General features: G+C 44.1%; 2 protein-coding genes across 12 annotated transcripts in view; one reads left to right on the top strand and one right to left on the bottom strand.

Moving 5' to 3' along the window:
* HNRNPF (heterogeneous nuclear ribonucleoprotein F) overlaps window positions 1-27,702 on the bottom strand; it is a 118,574-nt gene that overhangs the window by 73,371 nt on the left and 17,501 nt on the right. For 4 of the 7 annotated variants that reach the window (XM_079137601.1, XM_079137602.1, XM_079137603.1 and 1 more), the window contains exon 4: window positions 22,414-24,513. The exons of the other annotated variants lie outside the window; for them this stretch is intronic. In XM_079137601.1, the coding sequence (XP_078993727.1) occupies window positions 23,215-24,462 (1,248 nt within the window). In that variant the 5' untranslated portion in view covers window positions 24,463-24,513 and the 3' untranslated portion in view covers window positions 22,414-23,214. Of the gene's footprint in view, window positions 1-22,413; window positions 24,514-27,702 lie in introns of those variants that run through there. 7 annotated transcript variants of the gene reach the window in all.
* FXYD4 (FXYD domain containing ion transport regulator 4) lies at window positions 194-13,291 on the top strand. Of its 5 annotated transcripts, XM_079137625.1 has the most exons (14): window positions 194-265; window positions 449-571; window positions 1,996-2,250; window positions 2,397-2,614; window positions 5,095-5,228; window positions 5,644-5,772; window positions 6,626-6,673; window positions 7,620-7,680; window positions 8,533-8,565; window positions 8,683-8,706; window positions 10,031-10,105; window positions 10,214-10,250; window positions 10,553-10,590; window positions 10,676-13,291. In XM_079137625.1, exons 8-14 carry the CDS (start codon window positions 7,641-7,643, stop codon window positions 10,693-10,695), a joined length of 267 nt encoding a protein of 88 aa, XP_078993751.1. In that variant the 5' UTR covers window positions 194-265; window positions 449-571; window positions 1,996-2,250; window positions 2,397-2,614; window positions 5,095-5,228; window positions 5,644-5,772; window positions 6,626-6,673; window positions 7,620-7,640; the 3' UTR covers window positions 10,696-13,291. The 5 variants fall into 5 exon arrangements, with proteins under 5 accessions (XP_078993751.1, XP_078993750.1, XP_078993753.1 ...); XM_079137624.1 differs by lacking the exon at window positions 5,644-5,772; XM_079137627.1 differs by lacking the exons at window positions 194-265; window positions 449-571; window positions 1,996-2,250; ... (1 more) ...; window positions 5,095-5,228; window positions 5,644-5,772 and adding an exon at window positions 5,805-5,957.

Raw genomic sequence — 27,702 nt, 5'->3', positions numbered from 1 at the left:
GAAGTTTAGGCCTTCCCTTGGGTCCAGAGGGGCGTGACTGCCTCCGAGACCCCCCTCGTCATTTCTGTGCCCCTTCTCCCGTGAGCTCAAAGCCCGCCTGAGGGAGGGCAGCTTCCGGTGACTGTCCAACTTTCGGTCCTAAGACGTAGCACCCGGACGGCGAGCCCCACCCATCCCGTGGGGACAGCCCCCTCTGAAGTCCTACAGAGCTCTGCGCAACTCCCGCCCTCACACAGGGGAGCAGTCAGCTGCATCCTTCCCCAAGGTCCTCTGACAGAGCGAACCCCAGATCTGTTTACCTGGGCAGTCCTAGGGGACCTGAGGGAGGGGGCACTGAGAGGGGGTCGGTATCATCCAAGACAACTGAGAGAGACCCCAGAGGACTGAGAGACTCCTCTGCCCTTCCTCTGGTTCTCTCCGGAAGCACTTATTTTCTTTCCTCTTCCAGATCCCTCAAAGTAGACAATCGCAACCTTCTGATGAGCTATCATACACAAGCAGCAAGAGGCAGAGGCCATCCATGGTGAGCCCTCAATACTCTCAGTACATTTATGGAATGAATGCCTTCCAGGTAAAGATGTAAATAAAGTTCCTTAACCTCAGGATTCAGAGGCACCATTAACAGCACATACTTTAGAGTCAAATTCTGTTACTAGCTGTGTGCACTTGAGCAACTTGTCTTTCTCTGTTTATCCATGAAGTAGGAACAATGACCAAATCTACTTTGATCCCCCCCCCCATTTTTTTTTTTGGTGGTACTGAGGACAAAACCAGGATCTTGCACATGCTAGACAAGTGCTTTTCCCACTGAGCTACATTCCCAGCGACCACATCTACTTTGCATGTTTGTGACAATGTATAATTTCTGATTATACTCCCTGTGCTTAGCAGACAGTTGCATGGTGAGAGCTCTGTTCACAGGAGCTGTTACTGTAGTTGATCTTGATACACACGTGTTAAGATCTGCAGCATGGGAGAAAGGGGGACCATCATGAGAGAGACCCCTCCAGAAGGAAACTGTTATAGAGAAAAGAAAGATCCTGCTCTAGGTTACACTGTACCTTGGCAGGGGAGTGAGAACTCAGCCCACAAATTTTCATTTCCTCTGCCAAGTTCTGCTCTATCAGGCTACAGAGAATAAGCAGAAAGAAAGCAGGCATTTGTTAAGTCCCAAGTACCACCTTCACTTTGGAAGGGACCTCCGATCCACATCTCCAGAAAGCCCTAGCATTTTCCTTCTACCCTCTTCAAAGATCCATCGTTCCATTCCTATTGCCATGAGATATTATCACCTGTAACAGATGAAAAGAAAACTTGTCCCCGGGCTGGGGTTGTGGCTCAGTGGTGGAGTACTTGCCTAACACGTGTGAGTCACTGGGTTCGATTCTCAGCTTCACGTATAAAAACATGAATAAAATAAAGGTCCATCAACATCTAAAAAAAAATATATATATATATATTAAAAAAAAAAAAAAAACTTGTCCCTATTCAAGGTAGGGGATCCAGGAATTAGGAACCCAGATCCCATGTGTAACTTCTGCAAGCACAGTGATAAGTCACCACATCTATAGAGGACACCATGCCTGAGCACTGTGTCTGTCCCCTCTGAGAGGCTCTTAAGGCTGGCCACACACTCATTGGCCACCAACCACACGTTCTATGCTGGAAGTGGTACAAAGTCAATTCCTGTGTTAATGAATTTATCTTTTTAGATATTAAACCCATTACTTGTAAATGGTCATGAAAGTGGGTGCAGGAAGTTTTTAAAGTTATATATATTAAGAAGTGTTCTGGGGCTGGGGGGGGGGTGTGGCTCAGTAATAGAATTTGTGCTTAGCATGCTCAAGGTCCTGTGTTCAATCCTGAGCATCACTGGGAAGTGGGGGAAGGGGGAGGGGGGAGGGAGAGGGAGGAGAGAGAGGGAGGAGGGGAGGGGAGGAGAGGAGAGGAGAAAAATCAACAAAGTTTTCAATAAATTGTCCTTTCATCCACTAGGAGAGTCTAGAATGAATGATAGCTCTCTCAAGGTGTGATTCCTGAGGATTTGGACTGGCAGTGAAGACTGTTTTCAGAAGTCACTTTCCCTGCTTCCTGAATATGCATTCCTTATCAGAACCCCTGAAGCCATGCACTGGAGTCTGATTTCTTATCTACTACAAAGGGAAGCTGAGTGAGAGGCAATGAGACCTACAGGGAAATCAGGGGCAGCTGGTGATAGCCAGCCAGTGAACCTGAGCTGGGTGGGCACAGGTCAAAACCTGGAGATATCAAAAAATATGAGAGAGGGAGAGGGAGGGAGGGAGGGAGGGAGGGAGAGGGAGAGGGAGAGGGAGAGGGAGAGGGAGAGAGAGAGAGAGAGAGAGAGAACTGCTTCAACTCTTTTTTTCTCTTTCCAGAGCAAGCATTGTCAAGATTCAAAGAACTTGTGCCTTGCTGGGTGCAGAAGGTGGAGTAGAGTAGAACCTAAACGACAGCACTCATACCTGTATCCCTCCTGTCAGTCACTGTCACTACCAGTCTCACAGTTACCAAAATGTACTTTTCCCTTCTCCAAACTCTGTCTTAAACTCTGTGAAGAATATAGTGCATCCTCAAAAGCATTTATTTTCTTGAGGTAAGGAAACAAGACAGGAATTATTTAAGATTGACCAAAGGTCAAATAAAAGGCACATGGCTATTATTTTGCCTGGCATTATAGTGAGATTTCTCCTTCCTTCCAAGATAGGCCAAGTGTCACAGGCATCAGAAAGTTGAGATTGTCTATTTGTCTATTTTGATGGCCCTACATGTACATGTGAGAGCTATTTCCCTCTCTTCCCTCTCTCCTGTCTCTCTCTCTCTCTCTCTCTCTCTCACACACACACACACACACACATTCATACACAGAGGCTGGGAAAGTTATTACTTACTTTGTTTATGCAGTACTGAAGATTGAATCCAGGGTTGATCTACCATGGAGCTGCATTCCAGTCCTTTTATTTTGAGACAGGATCTCCCTAAATTTGAATTGTGATCCTCCCGCCTTAGCCTCCCAAGCAGCTGGGATTATAGACATGTGCTACCACACCCAGCACTGGGAGAGACTTAAAAAGACACAAGAGACTCAGACAGAAAGCATAAGATAAGGGGAGACACATGATGCTGTGTGCAACCCCCACCCCCCACAGAGACCACCATGACAAGACCGCCCTGCTCAGCAATCAAGTCCTCTACACCAGGCTTTCACTTCTTGGGGGTTTTTGTTTGTTTGTTTGTTTGTTTTAACAATGCTAGAGGCTGAACCCAGAGCCCCCTTGCATGCCATGCAACTGCTCTACCACTGAGCTTCATCCCCAGCCCCCTTACTTTTCTCCCTTAATAAATTTAAACACAGAGACCCAGTCAGGTGTGGTGGTGCATGCCTGTAATTTCAGTGATTCAAGAGGCTGAGGAAGGAGGATCACAAGTTCAAAACCATCCTCAACAACTTAGTGAGGCCTTCAGCAACCTTAGCAAGACTCTGACTCAAAAGAAAAAACAAAAAGGGCTGGGGATGTGGCTCAGTGGTTAAGTGCCCCTGGGTTCAATCCCTGGTATGAAAAAAATAAACACAGAGACCCAGGAAGGTGGAACCCCCTCCAATATCATACATCTTAGAAGATGGATCCCAGGTTCAAATTCTACTACTTCAGAGCTACCAAACTCGTACTTCCCACACTTGGGGAGAATGTCAGGGGATACCTAGAGATATGAAAGAAGAAAGAGCAGGGGACAGACGCCTAGGGTGTCAGTGCCAAGAAGGCTCAGATCCACTCCCCAGGAGACTGGTGTCCAAAAAGGCCACACTCAAAAGCACAGTGAGGCAGTCACCATAGGTGGTAAAAGGTGAAAGTATCACTGTCACACTGTTGAGCCAGGGTCCTGACATCACCATCCACTCCATGTGTGACATGGGGCAAGTTACTTAACCTTTCTCTTAATTTCCTTATCCATAAAGTGGAAATAATTAGAATATGTACCTCCTAGGACCCCCGTGAGCCATGAGATACACATGAGATAATGTGTATAATAGCTCAAGGAAAGAGCTGGGCTGATTAAGCACCAAACTCTCAGAGATTCCCTGAACACCTCTATGCTATGCCAAGGGTGGTGCAGCTCACAGGGACACAGGCCATGAGGGCAGCAGCAGCCACAACCAGGCCTGACCCAGAGAGGTTGCGTTTAATTAGTGTGTATACTTTTGTTTCTGAACACATTGGTAGCCATAGAAGGGCCAATGCAGTAGAGAGCGTCCCCTCTGCCTGTCCCTCAGCACTTGGACTTCTTGCCCAAGGAACCCTGCCACCAATAGCTTCTGAGTCCCTGAAGACAGGAGGATTTAAAGACATTTCAAATTTTTTTCACAGGTGCCAGCATCCTATTCAGACTGACCTATAATTTTCTCCACTTAAAAATATGTCTGGGAGATATTTTTAAATTAGTACACTCAGAGTTGTTTCAATCTTTGCAGAGATCGCACGTTTAGGTAGAAGGTGTTTCTGCTTTCTCCATCCCCCCGGTCATGAAATCTTGGGCAGAGATCGTAGACAGTGCCCAGAAGAGACCCCCATTATTCCTGTTCCTGATGGGGGACTCCTAGGGAGACAGAGAACCTCATGTCTCTAAAAGAGAGATGCTTTCTACCTAGCCCAAAGATTTCTCAGCCACTTAGTCCCCAAGGATACCTTACCAAGCCCAACTCTATTCCCAATTTCCCCTACCTTTCCTTGCCCTGTGCCCTGCCCTGAGCCCTCTCATTGGTGGTAACTCCCTTAGTCCCCAACAAACACAGGGAGAAATAACGTCAGCCCTCCAGCCTGCTTGATTCTGTGCAGAGGTTCTGATGAATGTCCTGGAGGAATCATGCAAAGGGTGGGTCTGGGGATCCCCCTACCCTGCATCTCTACTTTCAGAGTGCGCCTGCTCCTCCCAAGCCCCCCACCCCCAACTCTGGGTCAATGGCCTGATAGTCTTCTACTCAGAGTCTCTTTGTTCTGCCCCAGCTCTGTCCTAGTGGAGTGGAGAGCATCCCCTCTCCAACTTCTGCCAACCACCCATTCTTCTTGCCTTCCCCAGGAAGCCCAGGCCAGAGACCTCCACTTCCTTGTCAGCCATCCCTGTTAACCTTCTAGACAAATTGTCCCTCATTTGGCAAAGAAGAATCAGGTTGGAAGAACAACAGAACAGAGGCCCAATGATGTCATCTAAAGGTATGTGTGTGGCAGGGTGAGTTTGGCCACCAACAAACAGAGCAGGCTGTCCTCTTCCTGGTACTGCCTGCCCCCACCCCACACACACACACACACTCTACCCTACCTGTGTGAGGTAGGCAGAAGCCAGGCTGGTCCTGGGCAGTTTCTGATTATAGCCATTGGCCTCCCAGAATCACGTTATTAGGGCCTGGTCAAAGGGGAAGCAATCCAAGGAGTATCCATCAGTTCCAGCCCTCCCCCTACATGAACACCAGTCCAAGTAAAAGCAATGAGACAACTGAGCAAATGGAGCCTCAAGGCCAGTCCTCAACTTCTCAACCACTTTACTGTCCCCAGGACACCCACCCACAGAAGCCCTGGAACCCCCACTGCTGGCAACACTTCAATAACACCCCTCTGGACTGTCTTTTAGAATCTTGGTGAACTTAGGAAGCTGAATCCTCCAGAAAGGGTCTGAGGCCTTGCCCATCCCTCTCCTCATCTCATACCTCAGCTATGAGCAGGCCTGGGACCCCAGATGGCCCTGCCCTGGGTGTGGCAGGTGAGCTGTCTCCTTAAGATTAGCACATGGGGAGGGGTGGCTGCAGGAGTCCAAGGAGTCTGACCAGTTCCCTCCAGCCTGCTGGTGTGTTGCCCTGGGCGGGGCCCCTAGGTTTAAAGAGCTGGAACCCACCTGGGCTGCCAACAGCCCAGCAGGCTCCTCAGAACTCTCTACACCTGGCTCAGGTGAGCTCTCAGGTGAGCAGGTACTTGCTAGGACTTTGGAGCTGCTAGGTGGAAGGAGGGTATCCTGGGGACCCATATGCATAAGGGATGGTGGGTGCCCCAGGAATTTGAGTTATGGTCTGCAGCTTAGAGGTTTTGAGGACAGAAGCTGCAGCAGCCTCCTGGAGACTGAGGCTTCCTGCTTTGTGACTGCTGTCTGGATGATGGGTTGGAGCCTGGAGGAAACAGGAGCCAGCCTTTGGCTAAAGAACATGTGGACTGGAGATAAGACCCTCAAAGTTCAGGAACTCCAAGGTGAGGGAAAGGATAGAGAGAGGCCAATGAGGGATGAAGGAAAGTCCCATTCTCAGACTGGCCTAGCATGAAACCCACCCCCACCTACTGCATTCAGAAGCCATGCCAACAGTACCTCCTCCTAGAGTGAAAGGACCCATGTGTTTGTTTATATATATATGTATTAAAACAGGTTTTCAGGGCTGGGGATATAGCTCAGTTGGTAGAGTGCTTGCCTTGCGAGCACAAGGCCCTGGGTTCAATCCCCAGCACCGCAAAATTAAAAAAAAAAAAAAAAAAACAGGTTTTCAGTGGTGGACATATTTCTTTGGCTAGACAAATAGTAGTTCATTTAATTCAATCGTTATAACTTATAAGGTTGCTATTATTTACAGGACACTGAAGCCCAGAGAAGTTAAGTAACTTGCTGAGTCACAAAACGGGTAAGTGGCTCAGAGGGGACTTAAGCCCAGCCAGCTGACCCAGGATCTGTGATCTCATTAGGAGGCCAGAGCTGGGCATAGCAGATAATAATAGTGACTTCAGAACTGAGCCTGTGAAACTAGCCTGCCTGTGGCTAACAATATGCAGAAAGCTAGGAAGGGCTTTATCTCAAGGATTCAGCCACCCCAGGGATAAATAAATGGAATTCTGGGAAGCAACTACCTGCCTGAGAAGGAGCAGTGCCCCACACACATCAGTGGATGTTTCTAACTGATATCATCTATATTCTCAGAGTGGAATCTGGGGCTGCCTGGAGCACGACTGAGGGGTCGGCTGAAAGAGGAGGTCCTCACTGCAGCAGTCCCTTCTCCCGGAGCCAAGTAGCTTACTCCTCTGTGCCCTCCTGCCCTACATGCTCAGATTCTAGGGCTATCTGGGAATTCAACCAGAGAGTGCCAGAGTCTGGCCACCCAGCTTAGACCTGTGTGGATAGCCCAGGGTCTGATGGTCAGCACCCTCCAACCCTGACTTGGAAGAGCAGCCACCTGATCTTGGGCATCTTGTTTCCCCTCCTTGAATTCCTTTTCTTTTTTCCTTCTGGAAATGGAGATAATGATAGCATCTTTCTAATGGGGAGAAAGGTGTTGTAAAGATTTTAATAAAGCCTTCTATGGTCCTTACTATGTACAGGCACTGTTCTGAGTGCTGAACTAGAATTAACCAATCAACATAACTCCTCTAGGCAGTCTAAATGAGAAAACAAAGTAGTTACTTTCCAAAGATCACTGTATAAGCAGGTCCATCTGTCAGGTTTGTAGCCTGCTCTCACCACCAGACTCTGCCCTTTACTTACCCCTCTTGCTAATGGGTTGCACTGAAAGCCTGGGGCAGGTTGTGGATTGCAGACTCCAGAACACCTCTTGATCCCCATGTCTCACTCTGCAGTACTACCCTACAAGTTGTGACATGGGAAGAGTGACCTGGGCCTTTCTCTTGGTGCTGGCAGGTGAGTCCTCCCAGCCTCTTGACAAGGTTCTCCTTTCACCTCACCTCACTGGCAAAGGCAGTAAAAACTAGACAGCCTTTCCTGAAAGGAGGGCTGGTGTCCAATAAATATGTTTACATTTAAATGTCAACTGAAGGAAATGTTAGTATAGGTGGAATGTGGACTCTGCAAAAAAGTTCTAATGGTTCCTAAGTTATTGAGCTGTGAAAAATTGACTATCTATGGCATGAACATAAAGGCATGCCCTGGCTGGGCATGGTGGTGCATGCTTGTAATCCCAGGGACTCTAGAGGCTAAGGCAGGAGGATCACAAATGGGAGGCCCAAAGCAACTTAGTTAGACCCTGTCTCAAAATAAAAAATAAAAAGGGTTGGAGATGTAGTTCAATGTCAAGCGGCCCTGGGATCAATCCCCGGTACCAAAAAATAAGACATGCCCTGTTTTTTGAGAAGGCAAAGAAGTTGCCAGTGTCTGCCAGAAAGCTTCTCAGGAAAGGGTAAACAGTATGCAAGAAATAGTGGGAAGCCTGAGAAATAAATAGGAAGCCTGTGTGTGTGTGTGTGTGTGTGTGTGTGTGAAGTAAAATGCCAGTGTCTGCCAGAAAGCTTCTCAGGAAAGGGTAAACAGTCAGATACTAACAAAGTTACTCATTCAGAATGCAAGAAATAGTGGGAAGCCTGAGAAATAAATAGGAAGCCTGTGTGTGTGTGTGAAGTAAAATCCCAGGAGTATTTGGAGCTGGAGAAGGTGTAAAGAGGGGATCTGATGGCTCCAGGATCATCTCCCCAGTCTTTTCAGACAGCTGACTTATTTGGACACCCCAGTGTCACTTCCTCTTCTCTTCCTACCCAGGTCTGCCTGTCTTGGAAGCCAACGAGCTGTTTGGTGAGTGAGGCCCCCAGCTGCATGCCCACTCTGCCCCATGTGTTTCCCTTCTAAGACCCCACATCCTGTCTCCTGGTTCTGGTCTTTATTCTTTCTTAATTTTTCTCTTTCCTGCAGATAAAGATAGTCCCTTCTACTATGGTAAGAGCTGATATCCCCCACCCTTTTCCTATCCTGGGCCTCTTTGCCAGACAAGTTGGCAAAGGGTGGTGTGGAGACTAATGTAGGCAACATGGGGCAGGAGATTAAACCTGGTTTTTTTTTTTTTTTTTTTTTTTTTTTTTGGTGAGAGCTTTACTCCAGCAAGCCAGAGGATGCCCTGAGATATTCAGGAAGACTTATTTGGAGCAGGAGCTAGAGATCTAGGGTTGGGCCCTGTAGGTGTCTCACATCTCATCTCCTTCTTCACTCACAGCACTCTCCCCAGTCCCTAGTTCCCAATGCTGGTGTCTCCACTGGGCCAGCTCAGAGACCATCTTTCACAAAAGCTTTCCTCAACCAACATTCTGAGCCCTTTTCTCTGTGCTCTTCCACTTTGTTTTTCTTCAAAGTGTTTTTTTTTTTTTTTTTTTTTTTTTTTTTTTTTTTATTGTAAACAAATGGGATACATGTTGTTTCTCTGTACATGGCGTAAAGGCATACCATTTGTGTCATCATAAATTTACATAGGGTAATGTTGTTTGATTCATTCTGTTATTTTTTCCTTTCCCCCCACCCCTCCCACCCCTCTTTACCCTCTATACAGTAGTTCCTTCCTCCATACTTGCCCCCCTCCCTAATCCTAACTCTAACCCTAACACTAACCCTTCCCTCCCCCCCATTATGTGTCATCCTCCACTTATTAGTGATATCATTCGTCCTTTGGCTTTTTGAGATTGGCTTATCTCACTTAGCATGATATTCTCCAATTTCATCCATTTGCCTGCAAATGCCATAATTTTATCATTCAAAGTGTTTTTAATTTTTTTTTATTTTTTTTATACCATGGAACAAACCAGGGGCACTTAACCTCTGAGCCCCATCCCAAGACCTTTTTATTTTTTACTTGGAGACAGGGTCTCACTAAGTTGCTGAGGCTGGCTTTGAAGTTGGTGATCCTCCCGCCTCAGCCTCCCAAATGGCTGGGTTTATAGGCTTGTGCTACCAAGCCTGGCTTCCTTATAGTGTTTGGCGCCACAAAATACTACACGATGTACTATGGACTGGCTTCATGTCTTTTCATTGCCTGAAATGTAAGTGCCAGGTGGGCAGGCATTTATTTATAGTACAGGCAGACTCCACCCAAGCAGGTGCTTATAAACACCTTTTTTCTTTCTTTTTTGGCTGGGGAATGAATGCAGAACCTCCCACATGTGCTCTACCACTGAACCACACCCCCAGCCCCATAAATATCTTCTGAATGAATGTGAGTCCAACGGTTGGTGTGAGCTCACTCTTTGTCCTCTTCTATCTACCCCCACCTCAGACTGGGAAAGCTTGCAGCTGGGTGGGATGATCTTCGCAGGGCTCCTGTGTGCTGCTGGATGCGCCATGGCCCTGAGTAAGTAGTGGGGCAGCCAGAGGGGGAGGGGGGCGGGGGAGGACCTGCAGGGGTGAGGGGGGGCCTAACTTCAGCTGGCTCTGACTCTGGCTCCTTTTCCTCTCCTAGGTGGCAAATGCAAATGCAAGCACAATCAGACCCCCAGGTGAGACAGAGACTCTATTGTGTGCACCTCCTGCTGAGCAGACCTATTAGGTGGAAAAGTACTAAGACCTGAAGAGCAGCCTGGAGGTTACTCACTGAGATTACAGTGGGATTTGTTATTCACAAATAATCAACCTCAAGGGGCCCCAAATCACAGAAAGCTCTGCCCATTGTAGACGGGACCATGGCAGAGCAGCAAGCAAGGTGTGCCTCCAGAGGGAGGGAAACCAGGAGTCTTGGGGAGAAGAGATGGAAGATCCTCAGTGCTAATCTGATACCAATCTGCTTCCATCCTTTCTTTAGTCCCTTACCTGATAAAACCACACCACTCATCACTCCAGGTGAGCTGGGCTTCTGTGGACTTGGGGGAGGGGAGGGAGACTACATAGGGACTGCATCTCTGAGGCCAGCCCCAACTCTCTGCAGGCTCTGCCAATAACTGTTGAGCACAGGACCAGCTTGGAAGGACTCCTCATGACCTCAGCCTTTGCCAGTGGCTGCTCCTATCTCCCCACTGGAGGCCTTACCCTCTGAAATGGTTTCTCTTCCAGGACAGGTTGTCAGGAGCTCTTCCGGTCAGGGGACTGTCCAAAATTTATATATAAATTAAACTGGTCTCACCACTCTCTCAAGTGATCTGTGACCGTCTATGGGTCCGGGAGGAAATGGCAGAGGGCCCTCTGTAGATTGTTCCTTGTGGACTCCTGTGTGTCTAAAGGCTCACTCATAGAGAACCTCCCCATTATTGGCTCCCTCCTACACACATACCATGCCTCCCATTCTAGCAAGCCCTACAGGGATTCATGCACCACATAAGACACTACAATGTTTTATCAAAACACCTTACAGTTTTCACCCCTTGACTAGAGACCCTCCAAGTCCTGATGACCTAGGTAGCTACATTCTGTAACCTAGAATGACCTCAGTGGTTCACCCTCTGTGGAGACCCAAACCCCAACCACATTCAGTAAGCACTCTCCAGATGACACAACTCAGGAAATGCAGCAATTATTTCATTGACCTGTCTACCCCAGTGAAACTGTATATCCCCTCAGACCAATGCATGAAATACCCCTCTCCAATTTCCTGAGAAACCCCACCAAGGACTCCATGCCGAAAAGTCATGCATGGTGTATTTTAGAACCAAAAGTCATCTATGCAAATTTGAGTTCCTTGATACATCCAAAGTTTGCTCCCTGAAGACTTTATTGTGTCTTCCTCCACCGGGAGGTGTGTGGAAGTGCTTCCTGCCAGTCATGCATTCTTAACATGCCACCGGACATGCTGCAGAGCTGGGGTGGGTTGGGGTCCAGTGGGCAAAAGACCTGAGGTCCTAGACAAGCTCACCCTGTTGTCCTGCCGGCCCCATAAAGCCTACCCGACCCCAGCATTTTCAGCAGGAGCAGGGGACCAGGTTTTCGGGGCAAGAGGTGACTCGACAGCTGGACGTGAATGGTTAGAGAAGCCGGCTGCACAAACCACCTTAATAGAATTTGTGCAGGCAAACTACCGGAGGGCATGATGACCTCGCAGCTTCTCCAGAGCAGAAAAAAATCAGTGTGACTGGAATGCAGGTGATAAGATCATAGAGGAGCCAGGTGCAGCGCTGCAGGGAGCACCATTCTCAGGCACGCAGCAGAGCCCTGTGGGAGGGCTGGAGCAGAAGGACGCTGGGCTCCTGAACCGGCCCTTCGGTCTTGGGGAGAGGTGTGCAGGGGTCCTTCTCATCTTTAAATTCAGGAGAATGTTGGTGTGAGTGGATTGCTTCTGAGAAAGCGGGGGAAATGAGCTCTGTCTGAGCCAAGTCTGGGAAAACAGGAGGGAACCGGCCTGCCAAGGTAACAGGAAACAGTATGGCACTCTGACTCACAGAGAAACCTGGGTCATCACAATCAACAAGCCTTGGAAAGCTCTGCTGTGTGAAATCCTGTTAGAATGAAACCCCGTCCTTGCCTGGTGCACTGCACTGAAATGCAGCCCCCATTTCCAGCCAGGGCATCCAACTTGGGGAGACAGGTTGTTGGCTCTGGTATTCCACACCCATCTTCAGGCTGAATCCTGGTGTGTTTCATGGTAGTGGAAACCTGGTACATCCAATCCTGCTTTGGCTTCCAGGCTGCCCGATCCTGCTTCACTTAAATGTCACTGGAAATTTAAATCCCACAGTTGCTCCACTTCTTTAAGAAACCACTGTAGGGTAGAAGCCCCACAGAACCCTGTGTGTGGCCCCCTCATCACCATGAGTCAATAAACCTGACCAGTGACCAATTGCAGGCTTGTCCTTACGTTGTCAAGGATGACACCTGTGAGGGGGACATCTGGGAGACTGAGTTAATCATGGTGTGATATTGTGATGAGAGGCAGTGCCCTGGTGATATGACAAGATGCAGGGTGAAGTCAGTGTTAGCCCCAGATGGATGGACAAGACAGGGCCCTGGGATTGGGCTGCTGAATTCCTAGGAAATCAAGCTTTTCTGTTTCCCTCCTTGGAGTAAGGAGTGGAGTATGAAGCCATGGGATGAGAGGCATCTCTCTCCAGGCTTCCCTTTGTGAGATTACTCACTGTGCCTCAGAGACCCCTTCCCTGGACTTATCCTCTCCTAGATGAAGGGCTGGACAGGAGAAAAGAGAAGGCAAAGGATAACTTCCACTATATTAAGCACTTATTATGTGACAGATAACTGTTATAAATACTTTGTACATGCTAATTCAGTTTTCCCAGTAACCTATGAGATGGGGACTGTTTTCCCTGCTGTGCATAAGGGGATATTGAGGCACCCAGAGGTTCTCACAGGCTGACAAAGTACACAGATAGCCTCCAACCCAGGGAGTCCTGCTCCTGAGCCATGTTTCTGAAGGACTGGGTTTGTTTCTGACATTTATATTGTATCAGAGAGCCCAGTAGCTGGGCCTACGAGGTGACTATATAGTTATTATTTTAATATGTTTAATTTTTTGCTGCTTGGTTAATAAGCTTGTTGGTTCATAAGTTTATTTTTAAAAACCGTCACAGAAAATTATTTGATTTAGCTCTCAGCAGCCTGTTCCTGAACTCTGAGGAAGCTTGTTTTTTTTTTTGAGCTACCTCCTTTATAATTAAATCTTATTTTTTACATGGTTTATTATCTATTTTTTTATCTTGATTTATTATTGGTCTTTCATGATTATTACAGACATTAAAAAGACATATCACAAAGAAGATAAATCAATTTCTGACCTAGCATCAAGAAATAATCAAGGCTAAAAGCTTGCTAGTCTTTGAGAACATTTTCTCCCTCTTTTACCTGTAAGTTGGCCTCCTGAGTTTGGGACCAGAACTCAGGCTGCAACAGAACCCAAAGGGGAAAATTGAGAAAAGGATTTTTTTTTTTTTTTGGCTGATTTGTAATGAAACTGATATTATAATTTATTATTACTGTGTAATAGGTATTTATTTTTATTTAAATACAAAGCTAGGGGTATAGCATTTGCCTAGCATGCATGAGCTTGAGTTCAATCCTCAACACCACACAGATTAATAAATAGCTGGGTGCGCTGGCCCATGCCTGGTAATCCCAGCAGCTCAGGAGGCTGAGGCAGGAGGATCCCAAGTTCAAAGCAGCCTCAACAACTTGAGGCTCTAAGTGAGACCCTGTCTCAAAACAAAATATGAAAAGGGCTGGGGATGTGGCTCAGTATTTGGTTAAGTGCCCCTGGGTTCAATCCCCAGTACCATAAATAAATAAGTAAGTAAGTAAATAAATAAATAAATAAATATCAAATTCTGGACTTCCTAATCTTTTAAATAGATTTCTGTGCCTGTGCCATTTTTTTCCAATTAAAAAAACTCTGCATTTATTTTGAGATCATTGGAGATTTACATGACATTGTAAAAAATAATTCAGAGATGTCCTCCCCAGTCCTGACAACTTCTTGCATAACTATAGTACAGTATTAAGACTGGGCACAGTGGTACTGTAATCTCAGCACCTCAGAAGTGATACTGTAATTCCAGCACCTCAGAAGGCTGAGGTAGAAGGATTGCAAGTTTGAGAACAGCCTTGGCAACTTAACAAGACTGTCTCAAAAAATTTTTAGAAAGGGATAGAGTTCTTGGGAGCAGAAAAAAATCAGGATAAACCCACTAACCTTATTAAAACTTCACCAGTTTTACCTCACTCATTTGTATGAGTAAGTATGTTTAGTTCTATGCAGTTTGTATGTAGATTTATGTGGCAAACACCACGAATCAGAGATTCCTCATGTCAACCTTTTAGTCACACTTGTGGCTGGGTGTGGTGGCACACACCCGTAATCCCAGTGACTCAGGAGGCTGAGGCAGGAGGATCAAGAGTTCAAAGCCATTTAGCAAGGTCCTAAAAGCAACTCAGTGAGACCCAGCCTCAAGATAAAATATAAAAAAGGGCTGGGGATGTCACTCAATGGTTAAGCACCACTGGGTTCAATCCCTGGTACCAAAATAAAATAAAAATATAATCACGCTTGCTCCCCTCCCTATCAAACCTCCAGGCTTAACCCCTGTCAATTAGTACCCTGTTCTCTATGTCTATATTTTTGTTATTTCAAGGATGTTATGTAAATGGGACTGGTGATGTAGCTTATTGGGCCCTGGGATCAATTCCCAGGACTGGAAGGAAAGAAAGAAAAAGAAAAAGGAAGGAAAGGAGCAGAGAGGGAGACAAATGTTATATAAATGGAATCACAAAGTATGTTTTTTGATTTTTCTTTTTTTGCAGTACTGGGGATTGAACCAGGGGCACACTACCACTGAGTTACATCCTAGACCTATGAATTTTTATTTTGAGACAGGGTCTTGCTAAATTGCTGAAGCTGGCCTTAAAATTGTGATCCTCCTGCCTCAGCCTCCTGAGTAGCTTAGGGATCATGTGCTTGTGCCATCACATTTAGCAATATGTGTCCTTTTAAGATTAGCTTTTTTCACTGAGCATAATTCTCTGGAATTCCCTCCAGGTTGCTCTGTGAATCAATAGTTCATTTCTATTGTCAAGTAGTCCATGAGGGTGCTTTAAAAATAAGGATCTTATGTGAGAAACTAAAGAAAAACCATTTTAAGGATTAATCTAATTTGTAAGTGGTTTGAGAATATGGTCATATTTCTGTCTCCCAGAAGGTTGCAGAATCCTACCCTCATTATTATATTATTTTTTTAAAACAACCTTACTCTTTTTTTAAAAAAATCTTTTTAATCGTGTATGGATATAATGCCTTTACTTTATTTATTTATATGTGGTGCTAAGAATTGAACTCAGTGCCCCACACATGCGTGGCAAGCGCTCCACCACTGAGCCACAACCCCAGCCCACGCATTATTATTTTTTAAAGACTATAAACCCAGGGTAAGAAGTGAGGGTTAACAGTTAACATAGGATGACTCAGGGTTCTCTGGCTAAGTAAGCCCTGTGCCTGGCTCTACAGAGAATTCACTTAAGTCCCAACTCAATAAGTGGAAGAATGTTCATAAGGCAGGGTCACATCAACTCTGTTCAAAATGCAACAGATATTCTATTTATTTTATAGAAAAAAATTCAGTCGTGTCTGGTGGCGCACACCTGTGTTCAATTCCCTACAGGTTCTATGTAGCTTATCATCAGAGCTCCAACTTCACCTTCTGTGCTCTCACTGTGCCTCCCAGTGCAGCCTTAGGCATGTAATATTTCAGTCCTTCTGCTGCACATTTCCCCAATTCCCCCAGGCTTTCTAGGTCACCAATTCCCATCCTTTAGGCTGCTCAGTAGGTTTCTCTGGACATCTTACACCAAAATACCAAACTCATCCTTCCAACCACTGTTGGCTTCCTTTTGTACACAGCCAAACTATTTCACTTATTTGTTTGCTATGGTCCCCCACTCCTAGCAGAATGTAAATTACAAATTTTCACTTGCAGAAGTCTCTTGAGTTTTGGCTCACATGTTTGCAATTCTCAGATTGCAGTTTTGTGATTTCCATTGAGTACATATTGGTTACTTTGAGCTTTTCATATTCTCAGGGTAATTTTTAAAAAAATCCGATGCCAGGTGCAGTGGCTCACACCTGTAATCCCAGTAACTCAGGAGACTGAAGCAAGAGGATTTCAAGTTAAGGCTAGCCTCAGTAACTTAGCAAGACCTGTTTCAAAATTAGAAAAAAAAAAAAAAAAAAGGTGTGGGGTTGGCGGACTGGGGACGTGACTCAGTGGTTAAGTGCCCCTGGGTTCAATCCCTGGTTGGGGGGGGGGGGAAATTTTCTGGATGTACTGCTTCCACCAGTTCTCTAAAAAATGAGAATAACGTGGTTCTGAAAGCTATCCCATACATACAATTTATGTACATAATGTCTAATAATCAAGTCTCCAGGAGGATTGCAAATTCAAAGCCAGGCTCAGCAGTTTAGCAAGGCCCTAAGCAATTTAGTGAGATCTTGACTCAAAATAAAAAACAAAAAGGACTGGGAATATGGTTGAGTGATTAAATGCTCCTGAGTTCAATCTCTGGTATGAAAAAACAAAAACAAAAAACAACATTTTCTTTTTTAAAAATATTTTTGGTACCAGGGACTGAACCTAGGGGCGCTTAACCAGAGCTACATCCCCAGCCTTTTTTGTCAGGGTCTTGCAAAATTGCTTAGGACCTTGCTAAGATGCTGAGTGAGGCTGGCTTTGAATTTGCAATCTTCCTGCCTCAGCCTCCCACGTTGTTGAGATTATAGGTGTATGCCACAGCACCTAGTCAAAAGGACGTTTTGGGCTGGAGATGTACCTCAGTTGGTAGAGTGTTTGCCTTGCATGCACAAGGCCCTGGGTTCAATCCCCAGTCCCACAAAAAAAAGACAATATTTTTTTGGAACCATAAATTGAATCCAGGGGGATGCTTAACCACAGAGCCACATCCCCAGCCCTTTTTATTTTTTGAGACTGGGTCTTGCTAAGTTGCTTATCGCCTTGCTAAATTTCTGAGGTTAGCTTTGAACCCCCGATCCTCCTGCCTCATCTACCAAATCACTGGGATTATAGATGTGCACCACTGCACCTAGCAAGAAATAGACATTTTAAACATACAGAAATGATACACATGTTGAAATGATTAGAACAAAACCTAAATATAATTGTGCTTGGGTGCCCATGCAGTGATTCCAGCAGCATAGGAGGTTGAGGCAGGAGCATTTCAAATTCAAGGCCAGGCTCAGCAATTTAGTGAGAACCTAAGCAACTTAGCGAGACCAAACCCTGTCTCAAAATAAAAAAAGGGGGCCTGGGGATGTAGCTCAGTTGATAAAGAGTGCTTGTCTTGCATGCACAAGGCCCTGGGTTCAATCCCTAGCACCATAAAAATAAGATAAAATATGGGCTGGGGTTGTGGTTCAGTGGTAGAGCGATTGCCTAGCACACGTGAGGCATTGGGTTCCTTCCACAGCACCACATTAAAAAAAAAAAAATGATATAAAGGTATTGTGTCCATCTACAACTAAAAATATTAAAATAGACGACTCTACTTGTGATTTAAGAGTTTTCACAATGTGAATAAAATCTGTGAATTTATAAGTTCATTTTAAAAACATGAAATAAAAAAGGGGTAGGGATGTAGCTCAGTGGTAAAGTGCCCCTGGGTTCAAACCCCAGTTCTTCCCCCTAAAACAAAAAATAATTGAGTGGGGCTGGTAGGGTATATAGCTCAGTGGTATAGCAGTGGTAGAGCATATGCATAGCATGTCCAAGGACCAGAGTTCAATCCATAACACCAAAAAATAAAAAAATACATTAAACTTGAAATGGAAATTTTCTTAATTCAATAAACCACTGTGTATATTAATGGAGAAATATAGAAAGCTATCTGTGATTAGGTTTGCTTTTATTATTAGAAAACTTGATGCTAGGATTATAGGCATGTGCCACTGTGCCCAGCTAGCATCAAATTTTCTAATAATAAAAGAACAGTAAGAATGATGTCCATATACGAAGACTAAAAGAAATTAATAAAATGTCATTATTTGCAAATGACATTTTTACTTATTTTGTGGTGCTGTGAATCGAGCCCAGGGCTTCCTGCATGCCAAGAAAACACTGTCATCAAGCTACATCCCCGGCTCCAAAATGACGAGATTTTGTATGTAAACTGAGCATGGTGGCATGTGCCCGTAGCCCCAGCTACAGGATTGCTTGAGTCCCGAATGGAAACATAAAATGCACCTGCCAGCATCTGGCTCATGAAGGTGGTCTTAGTGCAGAGTGACTTGGTCTCCCATGGCCTGGTCTGGGCCCAGCTCTAATGAATTCCGTAGTATCCAGGGGCTGATTTTTTTTTTTTTTTTTTTTTTTGGCAGGGTAGGGACTGGGGATCTAACCCAGGGGTGTTTTACAACTAAACTACATCCCTAGCCTTCTTTTTTTTTTTTTTTTTTCCAATTTTGAGACGAGGTCTCATTAAGTTCCTGAGGATGGTCTTGAACTTTCATCCTGCTTCAGCCTCCTGAATTGCTAGGATTATAGGCATGTGCCAGTGTGCCTGGCTAAGGGCTGATTTTTGAATAACTACTAATTCACTGTGGAAGATGTGGCCTTGATTCAGGCACTTGGGGTTTAGACTGTTTATTGAGATTTCTCAGACACCACATGACATCTTTTCATTTTTTTTTTTGGCAGTACCAGGGGGGCTCTACCACTGAGCTTCATTTGCTGCTTCCTTCCCTTTATATTTTGGTACTAGGGACTGAACCGAAGGGCACTTAACCACTGAGATTTTTATTTTTTAAGACAGGTTCTCATTGAGTTGCACAGGTTGGCCTTGAACCTGTGATTCACCTACCTCAGCCTCCCGAGTCACTGAGATTTCAGGCACGTGCCACTGCACCTAGCTGGAAGCATTTATGAACACAGGTACTTCTGTGGTAGGGCCTGCTCTCATTTGTAGCAGCTGGCAGAACCCTTGCAGCTTTCTGGCAATTGGGAAATAGTAATTATTTTCAAGTGTCAAAGAAACTTTCTCCAAAATCCAAAAAGTCCTACCACAAATTGTGCCTCTTTATTAGTGGTTAAGAGTTGCAAGATGCAGAGCTGGGAATACAGTGGTAGAGCATTTGCTTAGTATATATGAGGTTTTGGTTCAATACAGCAGGAAAAAAAAAAGTTGCAAAATGCAACTTTTTTTTGCCTCCATACGTGTGCCTAACTTTGAAAGCTGCACAATGCTTATTTGCTTTCCTACTCTTCACAAACCAGGGACCCAGTGTGAGATGGGATGTCTATAGAGAACCTCTGTGATCCACAATAAGCTGAACATGACCTGGGAATCCATCCATCCAGAGAATCCAAGGCCACTCTACCTTCCTGGAATCCTACTCTAAAAAGGGGTCATCAGGGTATTATGGGTGCCCTGATATTCATTCTGACTCAGACCCAAAATTCAACAGCCCTCAAGAGACTGGATCACTCCTTTCACCCTGGCCCTGAAGGGAAATATGGTAAAATGTAGTTATAATGCAGCCATGCCTTTTCTCCTCTTCAACTGATGGCCTTTGGGTCTGAGACCTGGTTATAAATAGAACAAGATTCTGCTAATTAAAATGGCTGACATCAGGGACCTCAGGATGTAGCTCAGTGGTAGAGTGCCTGTTTAGCATTTATGGAGCTCTGGGTTCAATCCTCAGTACCAGGAACATAAAACAAAAACCAAACAAAAGAAAACCATGTCAACTTTGTTTTTCTGTACCCAGTTCTTCTTTTTCCATTTTAGCCAAGATACACCCTCATTAGCTGTCCTTATGTTAGCCTTGCCATAGGGCCAGGTTCATCGGGGTCCCTCACTACCTGTTACTGTAATGTTTACAAACCCGGATGACCACCACTACCTGTGTGAAATCCATGTGTGTCTATTTTTGCTTTTAATATTGGGCTGTTTCCATTAAGCTCAAAATGCTAATGTCATTACTCAGAACATACCTCTGTATTCACCAGTATCCCTGGGCCCTGTCAGGAAACTCTTTTCTGTGGCCAGAGTCTTTCCTAGCATACCCACCATTCTCAACAGGAAGCATCTCTCTGCTGTGTGCCCTTGCCAAGCTGCAATATGGGAGAATTCCAATCAATAGAGATGCCTCAAAACCCTTTCACATGCTGATTGTTCATAATCATATACCAGGAACCTCGGGATCTTTAATCAATTTCCTTCTATACCACATGCAATGTCAGTCTTCCCACCCCCACCCCCCAGTGCTAGGGATAGAATCCAGGGCCCCCTATGAGCTAAACACTACCAGAGCCACACCCTCAGCCCCTATTTCAATTTTCTACAACAGAAATCAACATTTTTCTTCTTTTGTGGTAGCAGGGATTGAACCCAGGTGCACTTAACCACATCCCCAGTCCATTTTTATATTTAGACAGGGCCTCCCTAGTTGCTGAGGCTGGCTTTGAACTTCACTTCTCCCGCCTCTGCCACCTGAGCCAGAGGGATCACAGGGGAGCACCACCATGCCAAACTGGATTTTTTTTTTCCAAGCTGGATTTTTGAGGGGCCAGATATTTCAGGATTTGGAGGTTGAGGCAAACGTTGTCTTCATATTCTTTTACTAGATGACAAATTTGAGTTCAGCTCAGGCAACTTCCGGAAAGCCTGTCAAAATAAATATAGCTCAGAGGTCGGTAAGTTCCTAGGTTCCATTGCCAGCACTGTGTAAAATACTCCCAATTTTTTGAACTACTGGCCTTTTTTTTTTTTTTTTTTTTTTGCGGGGGCGGGGGTTTGAGTTCCTGGTCAAGTTGATGCATCTGGAGACCACTTTTAGCTTGTGGATCATCACTTGTAATGGGTTTATCAACCCACTCTGCAAATGAGACAACACAGGGCATACCATTACCTCATGTGAGATGTTGGCATTTTCTTCTAATGACAGGCCTACTTTTGTTATTGCACATTCCCCACCCCAAATTTCTAAGTTCCTAGAACCTGTCCTTTCAAATACCCAAATGTGTTCCTTGAGAAGCCCACTGCCCAATAAAAGCAGGCCCAATTTTCATGACATCCCAAACCTCACCTGGTTCTTAAACTGGGATTGAACTCCACCTGGGTTCTAGTCCTCCTCCACAACCTGTGGACCTCTTTGGTGCAGTTGCTCCACACCTGGAGCATGGTGAAAAACACAGGGTGTTCCAACCTAGCCTGGACCTAGAACCCCCTCATGGTACCCATTTATACTCCTATACCTCTACATTTCAGGACAATGCTGCTACCTTGTCATTGCCATTGGAGACCAACACTGGAGAGAGAGTTAGCTGGTCAGGTGGGCCTATGACGCTCAAAAAAACTTCAAAATGCTACATACAGACTCATGTCTATTCAAACTCATTTTTATAAAATCCTCAGGGATTTCACCAAGAACATTTTCTCTGTAAAAGCAGGAATAAGAGACCAGATGAAGACTATTAAAAAATGTGAAAATAAAGTTGGGAAAATAACAGTAAAGCATTTTAGCATTGAACGCTTTCTAAAATAAATTTCATTCACATTTTTGAAGTCCTAATGATTTTAAGTGTTATAGTGAAAAATGGTGTGTGCAGAACTGCCTGGAATTCAGTCATCCTCTGATCTACTAGGTGGATAGTAATTTGTTTTAGTAGCAATTTGAAAACAGGTCTCAAGTTTGAGTATGTACAAACCAGCAAGATGCACAAACATATCCATAATCCAAGCTACACGAGAAGCTGAGGGAGGATCATAAATCCAAGACTAAATTGCTAAGCAACTTAGTAAGACCCTGAGTCAAAATAGATATAGCTCAGTGGTAAAATGCCCGTCGGTTCAATCTCTAGTAATAAAAAAAAAAAAAAAAAAAAAAAAAAGAGCATGCAAATACTGTAAAAATCTGTCATTGCTAATTCAGGAAGATACTCCTATGGATATAATCTTAAAAAAGAGAAGAAAAAAAAAAAAAAAAAAAAAAAAAAAAACAACCCCCCCCCAACCAAAAAAAAAAGTGGCTAATGGCTCTAGCTATAAACAACATTGAACTCTAGCATCAAAGGGAAAAGTAGGATATTGCAAACAACTTAAATATGGAACACAAAAAACAAAAATAGAAAACAAAATACACAATGCATGCAAGTCAAAGGTGGCTGGGGTAGTGTGCTTCTTCATACTTGCTAGGATGTGTTTCCAGTCACCATTTCCACCATGCACATATTGAACATTTTTATTACTTTTATTTTAGCCTCAATTCTAAGAATATAGAGATCATATATTTGATAACTAAGTTATTTTCAAATTGACACTAAAATACATCAAGTTTAAAATGAATTCTTTCCAACCACCCATTTTGCTACCTTTGCTGAGCAGATAATCTGTGCCAGTCATTGTGAAAAAGTCTTTATTTTAAGAAAAAAATTTAGTTAACAAAAAATTTAACAAGTTTCACTTAGCAAAATACACCCAAAAGGAAATCACAATACAAAGAAAGCTTTAAGTCAAGGCCTCACCAATTCCTACAGTATTAGTATTGTGTCTCAGTTCTCAAAACTAACTTTAAAAAGCTTAATCTTAACCTAAAAATTTTAAATGAAGAAGAAAAAAAAATAGAACAAACAAACATGAGAAATGTTTCTCTTTGAATTAGGGATCTAGCACCTTTGAGTTCTCCAAAAAAGTACATCTCCCCAATGTGTTCACTGTGGTGTTGTGTAAAAGATCCACATTTAACATACTTAAAACTACTTTAACTCAGATAACATCACTCTGAAGTATACTACCAAAATGTTAATCAAGAAAAGCGGAAGAAAATAGTTTTTAGTTTACTCAATATCACATGCTAGAAGAAAAGTTTGCATGAGAAAACACTGAAGAGGTAATTTTTTAATCCAGATTTCACAAACTCATGGTGCAAAATGGGTCCCACAGCTTCCTCTAGTTATAAATTGCTTTTCACTGCTTGTTGGCTGCCTGTGAAAATTTGATTGAAATAACTCAAATGTTACTACAAAACTAGTCATATCCACCCATGCTATTCTGACCGCTATAGCCGGCCCCATAACAGCCGCTCACTGACTGGCTCTCTAGGCCACTGTAGGTGGCCTGGGCAGCTGACACCCCCATGCCCTGCATCACCTGGCTGCTATAAGCCCCATTGCTGGCCCCTGTTGTTGAATTCAGGAAGAGTTCTATATATCTGTGCTGCATGTTGGCCCTGTCTTTTGACATAGCTGCCACAGCTTCTTCATGGGTGGCAAACTCAACATCTGCTTCGCCCGTCACTCTACCATCAGGGCCAATCTCAATATGAACTCTCACAGGGTTGAGTGGAGAGAAGAAGTTGTAAATGTCGTTCTCGGTTGCTTTGTAGGGCAGCCCCCTCATGTGGACACAGTGGCCAGTGGTGCTCTGCACTGTGAATTCACCATCTCCATATCTATGATCATACATTCCTGAGAGACAGTAACTGAGGTCTCTCCCAAACAGGTCGGTGGTAAAGCCGTAGCCATCACTCAGGCCGCTGTACTCCTCATAGCCCCCATAGCCTGCACTGTAGGCACCAGACCTCATTCTCTCCAGGCCCGCCTGCTTCACGATGCCAATGTACCTCCGGGCTGTGCCTGGCCGGTCATAGGGCCCCGGCCGCTGCACAGACATGAACTTCAGAGGCGGATCAGAGTATGACCTAACCTCCTCCTGACTGCTCTTAAACACTTCAATATACCTATGCCCTATTCTCTCCTTGTGCTTCCCTAGAGCCTTTTCAGCTAATTCCTGTGAGGCAAACTGCACGAAGGCCTCCCCTGTAATCTTGCCCTCGGGGTCCACAGGCAATGTGATCCCGTTTGGCACAATTTCCAACCCTGAGAAGAACTGAACGATTTCTTCCTTTGTGCATCCAAACGGGAGTCCCCGAAGCCGCACGAAGCCGTCATTGGCAGTGTCGGCGCTGTTTGGACCACTGTGCTTCAATACCCAATCCATCTCGGTTCTGTGTGACTTGAACACCTCGATGTACCGGTGTCCCATGCTTTCCCTGTCTTTTTTCAGGGCCATTTTTACATCATCTTCTGATTCAAGTTCAACAAAAGCCTCACCACTCTGCCTGCCTTCTCTAGTGTAAATGAAATGGACACCTGCAACCCCATCGTGAATCGTGCAGTCGGAGAGAAAGTTCTGCACGTCCTCAATTGAGCAGGACCAGGGCAGGCCACGGAGCTTGACCACAAAACCTTCACCTCCCTCAGGGCCCAACATCATGGACACTTGACAAGGCAGATGTCAGACAAGCTTGGGCACAGGTTTCTGTGGCTGGAGGGGAGAAGGAAAAAAAAAAAAGAAAAAAAGAAAAAAAAAGAAAAAACAACTTTAAGTTTTCATTAGTACACAAAACAATATACAATAAATAATGTCATCCCCATTTTATAGATGCAGAAGATTAAGTATAAGGGAAATAAATATATTAAGGAATAGCCAAGTGTACCATGCACCTGGAATTCAAATGACTTTGGAGGTCAAGGCAGTAGGAGGCCAGCGTAAGCTTGGCAACTTAGTGAAAGCCTGTCTCAAAACAACAAACAAAAGCCAGGTATGTGGTGGTACCCACCTGTAGTTCCAGCATTTGGGAGGCTAAGATGTGAGATCACTTACACCCAGGAATTTGAGGATAGCCTGGGCCACAGAGACACCAGTTTCTTAAAAAAAGAGGAAAAGAAAAGGGAGGGGAAGAGAATAACTCTGGGCAGGGTGGCATACACCTACAATCCCCAGACACTTGAGGCAGTAGGATCAAGTCGGAGGCCAGCCTTGGCAACTTGGTTTGATCCTATCTAAAAGAAAAAAAAAATCTGGGGATGCAGCTCAGTGGTAAAGCACCCCTGGGTTCAATCCCTAGTACCAAAAGAGAGGAAAAACAAAACAATAACAAAAACCCAGAAACTTTAGAATTAGACAAATGGGATCACATCAACTGAAACACTTTAGAATGGTAAGGAAATAGTGAAGAGACATCCTACAGAATGGGAGACAATATTTCCAAACTATACAAGTGGCAAGGGTTAACACCCAGAATATAAGGAATTCAAACAAGCTGAAAGCTTGGGGAGGTGGAGCACCTGAGGCAGGGCAGCAATAGATCTAGAGACATTCAAATGGCAGATACATTAGAAAAGCTACACCATATAATTAACGGATCCCACTATGAGGTATATATCCAAAGGAAATGAAATCAGTAGGCCAAAGACACATCTGAACTCCTATGTCCTTTGCAGCACGATTCACAATAGCCCAAGAAATGGAAACAACCAGAATGTCTTGTCAACTGATGAATAAAACAGATGGAATTCTGTTGCTTAACAACATAGGTAGAACTGGACATTATGCTAAACAAAATACCCAGGATGGAAAGATAGATCTTTTATGTATAATTAAAAAGGCCCTGGGTTCAATCCCCAGCATCACCAAAAACAAAACAAAAAAAAAAACCCAATATTTTTACCATGAAGAAATGTTTCAATAGGTTTAGCCTCATTTAAATATCACACAATGTATGTGTGTATATGTAACACTCCAAAATGTTATCCCACTAATATGTAGAATTTTTGCTTTATAATCAGTAAAAAAATAAATCTGGAGCTGGGCAGGAGGATTGGAAATTCAAAGCCAGTGTCAACAACTTAGCTAGGTCCTAAGCAATTTAGGGAAACCCTGTCTCAAACAATCTGGTCAGGCCCTAACTGACTTAATGAGACCCTGTTTCAAAATAAAAAATAGAAAGGGCTATGGCTCCATGGTTAAGACTTCCACCCCCGCCAGTCTGATCCTTGGCACTCAAAATTTGGGGCTGGGGGTGAAGCTCAGTGGTACAGCACATGGTTCTGGTATACACAAGACCCTAGTCCAATCTCTAACACTTAAAAAAAAAAAAAGAGCTCTTTTGTGGTCTCTATCCCCCTCCTTGGGCCTGACATTTAACACATTTGCTTGTTTTCTTAAGATACCATAAATAAGAAATAAACCCAGTAGACTATCTGTAAATCACAATACAGGATAGTATTTTCTTTAATACTGGGATGAAACAGATTCAGTATTCTCACTGGGTGAGGTGATACACACCTCTAATCCCAGTTACTTGCGAAATTGAGACTAAGGCACGAGGATCTCAAGTTTGAGACCAGCATCAGCAGCTCAGTGAGATCTTGTCTCAAAATAAAAGGCTAGGGATGTACCTCTGTGGTAGAGCACCCCGATTTAACCCCAAGTAAACAAACAAAAAATAAATAAATAAAAATAAAAAATTAGTATTCTCATCAGCAACAATCTGTCAGAATACAGGACAACAAATGATTTCCAGAGACTGAAGTATGATTCTGTTCTCCTAAACTGTCACTTTGAACAAAAGGCCAGTCAAGTCTGAGGCCAAACTAAAGACAAGCAGAAAAGTCTGTATATGGATACACACAAACCACAGACAGAGGTATAATAAAAAATACTGCAGTACAGGGTCAAAAATATTTTAAATGACCAATGTACAAGATGACATTTGAAGTATATGGAAATTTAATGTTTCAACAAAGTGTCATTTCACATGAAGTATAATAAGCATAGCCATGGTAGGCTTCAGGGCAGGGGTGTGGAGTGTAGTTCAGTGGTAAAAAGTGTGTACCTAGCATGTGTGAGATTCTGGGTTCAATCTCCGGCATCAACCAAAGAAATCAAACAAAAACTGGTGGCTTACTAAAGAAGTGTGAACTATATCATGTACAAAAAGATTCAAGAGGGAAAAAAAGAAGGAAAATTTGTGATATAGGAATGCTGAGCTGCACAAGCAGCAAAGAAAACCAAATCAATGACAAATTACCTTTGACTATTATATTAGTAACATAGTGGTATGTAAGTCATTTGAAATCACCCATGCTTAACAGGTTAATTTTTAAATTCTTCTGAAGTTAAAGATACCCACCAGTATCTACATCAGACCACAAATGACAAGAATGCTACCTGCATTCTTATTTGTAACAATGAAGAATTGAAAGATACCTCTACACCCCCTAGTAATGGTGTAAGGGTACAAATAAACAGTTCTATATGCAATAACCTGAAAGGATCACCAAGACCTAAAACTGAGAATTTATCTATGTATGATTTAGAATGCAAATGCCTTAAGTATATCACATGAACTTAAGATGTAGTAACCCTTGCGGATGAGAGAGGGATGAGGTGGGATTAATATATTGCTCTCTTATGCATAAATGTATTAATATCAACTATACATACAAACTGAATAAATATGTGCTTCCTGAGCACTACCCCCTAGGCCTTATCAAAGACACTACAACTGTTATTGGTACCCTCAGTGCAACAACATGCTGCCATGGCAAAAAAATACTACCAGCCCTTCTCCTGCCCACTAAGGAAATTGTACACTAACAAATGAGAAATCTCCTTTTCAGGGCATGTTTTTATTGGATCTCTTAGAGTGAGGACCCACTAATCAAGAGT

The sequence above is a fragment of the Sciurus vulgaris genome (assembly GCF_902686455.1).
Source record: "Sciurus vulgaris genome assembly, chromosome: 4".
Classification (NCBI taxonomy): Eukaryota; Metazoa; Chordata; class Mammalia; order Rodentia; family Sciuridae; genus Sciurus; species Sciurus vulgaris.
This window is presented reverse-complemented; position numbering and strand designations above follow the sequence as displayed.

Bases quoted from the DNA above. Each gene is read 5' to 3' on its own strand.
- FXYD4 (XM_079137624.1), top strand. From the start codon at position 7,641: ATGGGAAGAGTGACCTGGGCCTTTCTCTTGGTGCTGGCAG. The intron at 8,566-8,682 runs GTGAGTGAGGCC...TCTTTCCTGCAG, and splicing joins GGAAGCCAACGAGCTGTTTG to ATAAAGATAGTCCCTTCTAC. The intron at 10,251-10,552 runs GTGAGACAGAGA...TCCTTTCTTTAG, and splicing joins AAGCACAATCAGACCCCCAG to TCCCTTACCTGATAAAACCA.